Source organism: Dendrobates tinctorius, unplaced genomic scaffold (genome assembly GCF_039654945.1).
Source record: "Dendrobates tinctorius isolate UK_male_01 unplaced genomic scaffold, ASM3965494v1 ptg000079l, whole genome shotgun sequence".
In the NCBI taxonomy this organism is placed as follows: Eukaryota; Metazoa; Chordata; class Amphibia; order Anura; family Dendrobatidae; genus Dendrobates; species Dendrobates tinctorius.
Genome location: NW_027361747.1, coordinates 18,868,780 through 18,880,000, shown reverse-complemented (window position 1 = coordinate 18,880,000; position 11,221 = coordinate 18,868,780). Strand labels below are relative to the sequence as shown.

The 11,221-nt window shown below is 44.2% G+C and overlaps 1 protein-coding gene across 4 annotated transcripts in view; it reads right to left on the bottom strand.

Annotated features, from left to right (window-relative positions):
- The window catches only part of CRACD (capping protein inhibiting regulator of actin dynamics), a 296,879-nt gene that overhangs the window by 86,618 nt on the left and 199,040 nt on the right, over positions 1–11,221 (bottom strand). For all 4 annotated transcript variants that reach the window (XM_073583577.1, XM_073583576.1, XM_073583578.1 and 1 more), the window contains 2 exons: positions 8,517–8,652; positions 7,089–7,238 (listed from right to left, as the gene is read on the bottom strand). In XM_073583577.1, the coding sequence (XP_073439678.1) occupies positions 7,089–7,238; positions 8,517–8,652 (286 nt within the window). The remainder of the gene's footprint in view (positions 1–7,088; positions 7,239–8,516; positions 8,653–11,221) is intronic.

Sequence of the window (11,221 nt, the reverse complement as noted above, 5' to 3'; positions counted from 1 at the left end):
GAAAGACAACTGAGGAGCAATCTAATAACCATGTACAAGTATATAAGGGGACAATACAAACGGGCGGGCTGGGCCGGATGGCAGAGAGACATTTGCCCCACGGGCTGGTTAATTAGCAACAGACAGGACCGCCCACCCTGCAGCATGTACTATGAAAGAGACCATCTGGCGCCTGGCAGCGGCCTGCAGTAGTGGAGAGCGGCCGCCGGCTGGCCACCACACACATCTGACAGCGGGGCGGGCATGACTCCCTGCAGGCTGAGACCACATTGCTATGGCACCCTCAGCACGCTGCAATTGGATGAGCTGGCTGGGGTTCAGACAGGGTTCAGAGAGGTGTGTCATGCACAGAGTGCTACGTAAGCACGCCTCTGAACCCTCCGTAGCTGATGCCTGGCTGAGGCTGTGAAGAGAGACCGCGCGAGAGGCTGGTGGCCGCCATTAGAGTGTGCCACAGGCCCCCACAGCCACTTGTGTGAGAAAGGGAGAGAGAACTTGAAGCCTGGCCAGTCTGAGTTCCATTCCCTGCTGCGTGCCCAGTGCCTGTACCCTGCTGCAGTATATGAAGTGTCCACCAGTTTGGGGGATAAAGGAGACTGCACATGATGGAGTGGGGGGAGTGGGACTGCACATGATGGAGTGGGGCTGCACATGGTGGAGTGGGGCTGCCCATGGTGGAGTGAGGCTGCCCATGGTGGAGTGAGGCTGCCCATGATGGAGTGGGGCTGCACATGATGGAGTGGGGCTGCACATGATGGAATGGGGCTGGACATGATGAAGTAGGGCTGCATATGATGAAGTGGGGGAGTGGGGCTGCACTTGATGAAGTGGGGGGAGTGGGGCTGTACATGATGTAGTGGGGCTGTACATGATGAAGTAGGGGGAGTGGGGCTGTACATAATGGAGTGGGGCTGCACATGATGAAGTAGGGGGAGTGGGGCTGCACATGATGAAGTGGGGGGAGTGGGGCTGTACATAATGGAGTGGGGCTGCACATGATGAAGTGGGGGGAGTGGGGCTGAAGTGGGCACATGATGGAGTGGGGCTGCACATGATGGAGTGGGGCTGCACATGATGGAGTGGGGCTGCACATGATGGAGTGGGGCTGCACATGATGGAGTGGGGCTGCACATGGTGGAGTGGGGCTGCACATGGTGGAGTGGGGGAGTGGGGCTGCACATGATGAAGTGAAGAGAGTGGGGCTGCACATGATGAAGTGAGGGGAGTGGGGCTGCACATAATGAAGTTGGGGGAGTGGGGCTGTACATGATAAAGTGGGGGGAGTGGGGCCGCACATGATGGAGTAGGGCTGCACATGAAGTGGGGGGAGTGGAGCTGCACATGATGAATTGGGAGGAGTAAGGGGGGTTGCACATGATTAAGTGGGGGGAGTGGGGCTGCACATGAAGTGGGGATAAGGGGGACTGCACATGATGAAGTGGGGGAGTAAGGGGGACTGCACATGAAGTGGGGGTAAGGGGGACTACACATGATGATGTGGGGGTAAGGGGGACTGCACATGAAGTGGGGGTAAGGGGGACTACACATGATGATGTGGGGGTAAGGGGGACTGCACATGAAGTGGGGGTAAGGGGGACTACACATGATGTGAGGGTAAGGGGGACTGCATATGATGAAGTGGGTGGGTAAGGGGGACTGCATATGATGAAGCAGGTGGGTAAAGGGGTCTGCACATGATGAAGTGTGTCTGAGGGGGGACTGCACATGATGAAATGGAAGGGGGATAGGGGGCTGCAAATGATGACGGGGCACAGCAGATGAAGTGAGGGGGTTATATTGGACTGCAATGGATGAAGTAATGAAGTAAGGGGACTTCAAATTAAAGTGGGGGGACTGCAAATGATGAAATGGGGTAGAGGACGGGGGACTGCAAATGATGAATTCAGTGTGAGTGATGGGGCACAACAATTTAGTTGAAGCTGGGGGGTGGGGAGAGCAAATAATGATCCAGGGGAAGAACAAATAATGAATTTTTAGGGTGGGGGAGTAAATGATGTATTGAATGTGGAGTAGAGTAGTTGATAATGAATAGATGGTGAGAGAGAAAGACATGACAATGAATTGGGGCGGGAGGGGCATGTAAATATAATGAATCAGGGTTAGAGCGGGATGTACAGAGAGGGGGCGTTGAGGATGAAGTGACTGGTAATGAATTGGGGGAAATAGTACAGGTGCTAATTAATTTATATATTAAGTTGGGAAAGTGGCTATTTATAGTTCGTGGGTGCACAGTGGTGGATTATAATTTATATTTGGAATGGTGTGTTGCACATAATCAATTATATATTGATTGTGGGTGCACCTCTGTATTCAGATGTGTAGTGTAGAAGAAAGGGAAAAAGTGGGGAATGTGCTCTTGGAAGTGGTGCTCTAGGTTACTGTGTTATTTTATGCAGAGACGAGTCCTGGCTGGAAGAAGTGATGGTGGTCTGTGCTGGATGAAAAAAGAAAGCAAAGATGAAGGACTTCAGCTAGAGACATCACTGAGTCAGTGTGTTACCTGTACACGTACACTATACACTGTACAATATATACAGAGCTCCTGTGTATAATGTCACTGGCAGTGGTGATCACTGTATTACCGGTACACTGACACTATATACTGAATTCCTGTGTACATTATCATCGGTGATCACTGTATTACCTGTACACTGACACTATATACAGAGCTCCTGTGTATAATGTCACCAGTGGTCACTGTATTACCTGTACTCTGACAGCAAATACAGAGTTCCTGTATACAATGGCTCTTAGTATTGTATTTTGTTTTAATTAATGATCAGTATTGTAGTATTCAGTCACTATGTGGTGGTAATATGTGGTCTGGCCATGGTGCGGCGGTATTTATTCCTTGTATGTGGTATTATTCGGTCACTATGTGGTGGTAATATGTGGTCTGGCCAAGGTGTGGTGGTATTTGTTCCTTGTATGTGGTATTATTCGGTCACTATGTGGTGGTAATATGTGGTGTGGTCATGGTGTGACGATATTTGTCCCTTGTATGTGGTATTAACGGTTGTTTTAAAAAAAATGTAAATGTATGTGACTCATTCCCTTAAGGAAAAATACATAAATATATATTTATCTTTAATAGTTTAGAGTAGAGCAGGTCTTGGCCGAAAGAGTCTACCGTGTCATTGTATCAGCTTAAAAATTATTTTGGCTAGAACAAAAGCTGCTGATCATGAATGTGATCTGGTGCTTGATGGGAACTGTTAATATCTGACCGGTGAGGATGTGGTGGTGAAGTTGAGGTTTTCCAAGAGTGGGCGGTGGGACAGTGGAGGCAGAACTGGTGTGGAACCTGGGCGGAATCTCAAGGGAGCCTGAAAATTTTACCAGTATGGGGCCCCAAAATTCTATTTGGAAGCCCTGGTCTGTCTTATAAGCTGCAGATTGCAGCTTCAGTGTGGTCACCGAGGCGGCGTGTTGACATTATTGTCTCATGCCGCTCTGCGGACCAGAAGAGAAAATGGAGGCTGCAGTGCCGGGAATCAGGATGAGGTGAGTATAAACTTCATTATTTTTAATATGGATAACTGGAGCCATGCTACTAATATGTATGGGAGAACTGGAGCTATTATACTATATATATAGGGTTAAATGGGGCCATCATACTAGATATATGGGGAGAACTGGGGCCAGCATACTAGATATAAGGTGAGAACTGGGGCCATCATAATAGATATGTGGGGAGAACTGGGGCCATCATACTATATATATGGGCAAATGGGGCCATCGCACTATATTTATGGTGGGAACTGGGTCTATCGCACTATATATTCTATATATATATATATATATATATATATACTGTATATATATATATATATATATATATATATATATATATACTGTATATATCCCATATTTCTAAAGTAAGCTCTGTTCTGTTCCAATATCTCTGTGGTAAGCTCGGTTCTGCTCCCATATTTCTGGAGTAAACTCAGTTCTTCTCCAAATCTCTGCAGTAAGCTTGGTTCTGCTCCCTTATCTTTGTAGTAAGCTCGGTTCTGCTCCCCTACCGCTGTAGTAAGCTCGGCTCTGCTCCCATGTCTCTGTAGTAAGCTCGGTTCTGCGCCTATATCTCTGTAGTAAGCTCAGTTCTGCTCCCATATCTTTGAAGTAAGCTTGGTTCTGCTCCAATATCTGTAGTAAGCTTGATTCTGCTCACTTATCTCTGTAGTAAGCTCGGTTCTCCTCCCGTATCTCTGGAGTAAGCTACGTTCTGCTCCCAAATTTCTGGAGTAAGCTCTGTTCTGCTCCCATTTCTCTGAAGTAAGCTGTGTTTTGCTCCCATATTTCTGTAGTAAGCTCTGCTCTGCTCCCATATCTCTGGAGTAAGCTCCGTTCTGCTCCCATATCTCTGGAGTAAGCTGTGTTCTGCTCCCATATCTCTGGAGTAAGCTCAGTTCTGCTCCCATATCTCTGGAGTAAGCTCGGTTCTGCTCCCATATCTCTGGAGTAAGCTCGATTCTGCTCCAATATTTCTGTAGTAAGCTCAGTTCTGCTCCCATATCTCTGGAGTAAGCTCAGCTCTGCTCCCATATCTCTGGAGTAAGCTCGGTTATGCTCCCATATCTCTGGAGTAAGCTCGGTTATGCTCCCATATCTCTGGAGTAAGCTCGGTTATGCTCCCATATCTCTGGAGTAAGCTCGGTTCTGCTCCCATATCTCTGGAGTAAGCTCGGTTATGCTCCCATATCTCTGGAGTAAGCTCGGTTCTGCTCCCATATCTCTGGAGTAAGCTCGGTTCTGCTCCCATATCTCTGGAGTAAGCTCGGTTCTGCCCCCATATCTCTGGAGTAAGCTCGATTCAGCTCATTACTGTTCCCATATCTACTTCCAGTCTGTTATTAAAGCCTGTTATCTCTGCTGCTTTAATGCAATGGCCAGAGATAAGCAGGGAAAAGGAGGGACACCGCAACTCGAGGGCCAGAGCCCTGTGATTTCCCTCCCAGGCTAAAAAGTGCCAGCCAGCATCTCTCCAAGGACATGTTTATACCAAGGAATGTGACGGTCATAAGGGGGCATTCTCTGAGTCTGGAGGAGAGAAGGTTTTTCCACCAACATAGAAAAGGATTCTTTACTGATAAGGCAGTGAGAATCTGGAATTCTTGCCTGAGGAGGTGGTGATGGCGAACTCAGTCGAGGGGTTCAAGAGAGGCTTGGATGTCTTCCTGGACTGACGGAATACAGGCTGAACTGGATGGACAAATGTCTTTTTTCAGCCTTGCTAACTATGTTATTATGTTACTTATGACCATGTGATATTCAGTTTTTCTTTTTTAATAAATTTGGGAAAAATTTCTATATTTCTGTTTTTTTTTTTTCAGTCAAGATGGGGTGCAGAGTGTATATTAATGAGAAAAAAATTAACTTATGTGAATTTACCAAATGGCTGCAATGAATCAAAGAGTGAAAAATTTAAAGGAGTCTGAATACTTTCCGTACCCACTGTATGTCTGGTATCTGTATCAACTGGTATCTGCTCTATTCATTGTCTACGGAAATTATGGAAATAGCTGAGTGCAGTGCTCAGCAGCTCTACAGATAATGAATAGAGCAGAGGCCAAGCATGCACAACTCTGCTCCATCCAGAATAAGACTGCAGACCCCTGTTCTCAGAATCTCTGGGGGGTTCAGTGGTCGAATCCCCAGTGATCACACATAGACCGTACATACATATTCCGTACACACATACACCGTACATACATATACTGCACATACACACACATATACATATACCGTACACACATACATACACATATCGTATATACACACACATACACACACAGATGTACAGACACATACATGCACACACATAGATACACATATATACTGTACAAAGATACACACACATGCATACACATAAATACACACACACATGGATACACACATACATAGATGTAGACACACATAGATACACATATAGATATACTGAACATACATGCACACACATAGATACACACATATACTGTACATAGATACACACACATGCATACACATACATACACACACACATGGATACACACATACACAGATGTAGACACATAGATACACATATAGATATACTGAACATACATGCACACACATAGATACACACATATACTGTACATACACACACATAGATACACATACATACACAGATGCATACACATATACATACACATAGATACACACATACATATACTGTACATACCCACACAGATGCATACACACATACATACACAGATGCACACATGCTGTACATACATACACAGATGCATACATACTTACACATAGATACACACATACACAGATGCATACATACATACACATACACGCATACACACATAGATACACACACATACTGTACTTACATACACACATATGAACATATACAAACACACATGCACTAATTTATAACCTCAGGTGATCAGATAACCATTGGAGGAGGTTGGCCTCAGTTCAGAGATCAGCTGGAGATGGCTTAAGAACCTACTGTGGGTGATGGGGACACAGCAGAGAGGATGTCAGCCCCCTTCTGCTGCAGTGATGTCCTGTGCAGTGAACCTCGTCCCCCCAACCTCTTCTCTGTGAGATGCTGCTGGGAAAGGAACATTTGAGGGAGCAGAATACACCCAGTAAGTCCTGCTTTTCCTCCACTTTTGTCCCCTTTGTGCTATACAGCAAACAGGGCCCCCTGACTACAGGTGAGAACTGAAAGCATTCATTGGCCAGCGTCTCTCCCTGCATGACATGCCCCCTTTGAACTGCATTCTGTGCGCCGCTGTCTCTGGGTATTCTCATGATTACAGGAGGGAGTGAGAGGGACCGATGCTGCATGACACCGGGCCCCTCTCACTCCCACCCGTAGTCTTGACTCCGTGGCCCCATAGTGGCTGTATACTCTGCCACTATGGGCACTACACTCCTCCCTTCAGGTGTCCCCCTCCACCTTTGGGCCCCTGTGCAGTTGTACCTGCTGCTTCGGTGGTATGTCTGCCCTAGTACTGATGTAAGATACTCACCAAAGACTGAATGTGCGAACATGGCCTTACAGTCACATTTAATTTTAATCTTACCTTACTGCCACTTCGTTCTCCTAAGCTATCCATGGTACTGTGCTGTGTTTCCTCAATTTCTTCTTTGGTGGCTCCCAAATTTTGCATTCTCCTTAATGGACTACCGGCTGGCGGTGGTTGTCCAAACCGAATATTCTTTCCCAGTTGTTGCTAGAATTTAACATTGACTGCATGATAAATATTTGCTGAGACTAAACTTAGGCCACAACAGAATAACCCATTTTCCACTCCTTATTGTAGTTTGTGTGTTCATGCTGTAGTGACTTATTTCATCAGATTAGGTTATGTTACATGTGATTTAGAACTAATTTGGCTCTTTATGGTATAACATAAGGGATGTCTATCAATTCCCAAAATCCAAGCCATTGTGGAGGCTTGTACTAAGTTAGCACGAAATGTGGAGTGGTGCACAGATTATATCTCGATAAATATAAGGGATGTCTACATCATACACTATATTGTGTGGACTATAAGACGCACGTCTTAGCAAGAAAAATCCTGATAAAAGTGTGTGCATCTAAGGCCCCATGCACACGTTGAGTATTTGTTGAATTATTTAATCTTAATATTGGTAGGTCAAAACCAGGAGTGGTTAGAGTAAACGTGTCATAGAAACATGTCACAAATTCTGCATTTATCACCCACTCCTGGTTTGGGCAAATACGGAGGTGAAAAACTCACCAAATACTCATCATGTGAACATGTCCAGAGGCGCCTTCTGTGATTGAGTAGAACGCTGACCCAGTGTCATTCCTGATCACTGAGAGAGCTACTCTCTCCTCCTGCCCCACACTGATAACTCTGATCATTGCAGGGCAGGAGATAACACTGGAGCACGGATGCTGCACATCCTGAATAGCTGAAGGACCTTTCATGTTATACGGTGAGTCAGATGCCTGGAGTGAAGTTTAGACTGGGGTGATGTATACAGTGTGTGTGCTGTAGCTGAACTGTGTGTGTCTGAGTCTTGTCCGAGTCTTGTAGTTGAGATGTATGTGATTGGATGATGTAGCTGTGCTGAGTGTGCTGTAGGTGAGCTGTGTGTATATGTGTAGCAGAGCTGTGTGGATGTAGTAGAGCTGTATTTGTAGCAGAGCTGTGTATGCGTCAGAGGTGTATGTGTGTGTACTTGTAGCAGAGCTGTGTGTTTGTGCTTATAAAGCATAGCAGTTTGTGTGCACGCAGCAGGGCTGAGTGTGCCTGTACTGTACATGCAGCAGTGTATACGTGTGCGCTGCAGAAAGTGTATATAATGTGCATCAGGTATAGCTACATATGTATAATACACAAGCTGCAGAGAAACACTAACAATAGCTCTAATAGCTCTCTATTCTACCCCAGTGCATTAAATTAGTGGTAGTCACCCCTCCACTTCTTTACACCCTTAGGAAAAAAATTTTATTAGTAGAAGTGATTGTTTGCTCTTACCTGGAGTGACTTCACTTTCCCCACGCGCTGGTCTTGCGATGTCGCTTGAGTTTCTTGCCCTTCTGCATCTTGCCCTTCTGGTATGAAAATACTGTCATGAGAAAAGGCTCTTGTTCCCATGCTACTGACGAGGAATCTGGAAAAGATAAATGAGATATTACCATACAATACAAAAAGAACTTTTGGCGTATATGAATGTGTTTCGCCATACATGTATTTTTTACAGATGGAACCGTCCCTCTGTCTTCTCTGTAAAAGTGGATACTTTATTTCCTAACATGATGATTAAAGATGCCATCGCTGCTTGTAAAACTGCTGATGTGCTTTGAGTAAGGACATATAAGTAAAAAACACATTCGCAAATTTGCGTGCCGAAATGGTGTTTTAAAGTATCAAGTAGGGAAATAAAGCACCCATTTGTATACAGAAGTCAAGAGTGTGGGTTCATCTGTATGATTTTAAGCTTGGCTATAAAGGGAGCCTGTCATGTCCTAAAATGCTGTTAACCTGCAGATATGAGATTTATCTGCAGGTTAATACCATTCTAAAGTTGTGCGGTGGCCGTTATTGCAGCCTGGCTGCTGGGAGGAAATTAACTTTATTCCTCCCTGCAGCCTCTGGCTTTCATTCATAGAGGTGTGGCCGGTGTAGCTTCAGTCACCGATCAGTGCATAGTGAGTTGCGGCTGTAACCACACCCCCGTGTATCTACACTGGCCATGCCTCTATAACTGAAAGCCAGAGGCTGCAGGGAGGAATAAAGTCCATCTCCTCCCAGCAGCGGGGCTCTCAGTGCAGCGGCTGCATGGCTTTAGAATGATATTAACATGCAGATTAACCTCATATCTGAAGGTTAATTGACTTTTTGTATATGCCAGGTTCGCCTTAACTAAAGCTGTTGAGCCCCTAGGAACAAATATATTTGCAGGGGTGGTGACCTGTTTGTGACTTTTTTTGTGTACATGTATTTCTCAAAAATACTGTTTACAGGCTTCTGTTAATAGCAGTACTAACTTTAAAGGACTCCATATGCAGAATATTAATTCTTATATCCAAAAGAAGTTAAATATCTAAGCAGATGCATACTCTGCAGGTCAGTAATGTCATGTACTGACAATGATGGAGACCGCTTTGCAAAGTAAAAATGAAAGATACCTACATTTTCAATAAAATTTCAGAATAAGCTGTCATGTGGATACATTGCTTCTGGTCATTATATTTCTCTTAGTAATACGTATACAAAAAAGGGAGGGTAAGAGGTAGCTGTTATTTGGCTTTCCAAAGTTGGTGGAAGCGGCTAAGGATAAATGCCATCAAGTGGCCAAAAAAATGATTGATGAAGGAGTGGCAGGGTTATTAATAATGGCTTCATAGGCTTTTTCTGCTATAGGCTTATTTCAATTACTGGGTCCAAATATTATAAATGTTTAATACAGGAAAGATGTATATCTTTGTACCGTGTTAGCCAGTGGATAGAAAAATATTCAGGATTGAGAGTCCTCAGTAGTTGATACCTTTTAATGGCTAACTGAAAAGATGGTAATACATTGCAAGCTTTCGAGACTACTCAGGTCTCTTCATCAGGCTAGACTAATACAAAATCTGAAGTCACATATTTATGCACAATACAGCCTAGAAAAAATGCAATAGATAAGACTCACGTCACTTGTCTTATCTATTGCATTTTTTCTAGGCTGTATTGTGCATAAATATGTGACTTCAGATTTTGTATTAGTCTAGCCTGATGAAGAGACCTGAGTAGTCTCGAAAGCTTGCAATGTATTACCATCTTTTCAGTTAGCCATTAAAAGGTATCAACTACTGAGGACTCTCAATCCTGAATATTTTTCTACAAATGTTTAATTAATGCTCACTTATTAATGTTGATGCTATATGTATATAGCATTTATGTACTCTCTCTTTATAATATCTTTCTCTTTATATATACCCGTAACTTTTCGGCAGGGCTATGGAGTCAGAGTCGTGGAGTCGGAGTCCATTTTGGTGGAGTCAGAGTCAGTGTCATGGAAATTGACGAGTCAGAGGTTTGGCTTACCAAATTCACAGCCCTGGAAGGGCTGTAAAGTCGGAGCCCATTTTGGCGGAGTCGGAGTCAGAGGTTTGGCTTACCGACCCACAGCTCTGCTTTTCGGTTAGTAGTAAGTGGGTTTAAGAAATTAATATTAAAAGGTGTTTTTATAGTAAAAATAAATAAATAGAATAAATACCGTACATGTTTGGCCAGTAGGCTTAGCTACTGTACATAATAATGGTTTTCTAAAACTAAAAACTGTGAATTGATGAATTCTTAGAGCTGGATACAATACATGCAATAGTAAAGATGTGAGATATGACAACTGTCCGTATACGTGTATTCACACTGTGGTTACCCCCTTAGTATGGTTTACTTTCCACATTCCCCATTACACGACTGTTATTTCGCTGTAGATACCCTAATATAAGTCACAATTTGGTAGAGATGCATTGTGTAAATTAATCTGTCGTTGGTCTGGAATTTCGTTACTTGTATGCACAGTCTTTCCATATCATGAAGAACTGGCTGCTGGCTTTATTAGACGTGGTTGGTGGCGGGTTGAGTCCATATTAGGTGTCAAATGGCCTCTTTGTTGGCGGTTTAGGAGCCAGGTGGTAGTTGCAGACAAGTTTAGGTGGAATCATGGTAACTAATAGAGGATGAGATTGTTT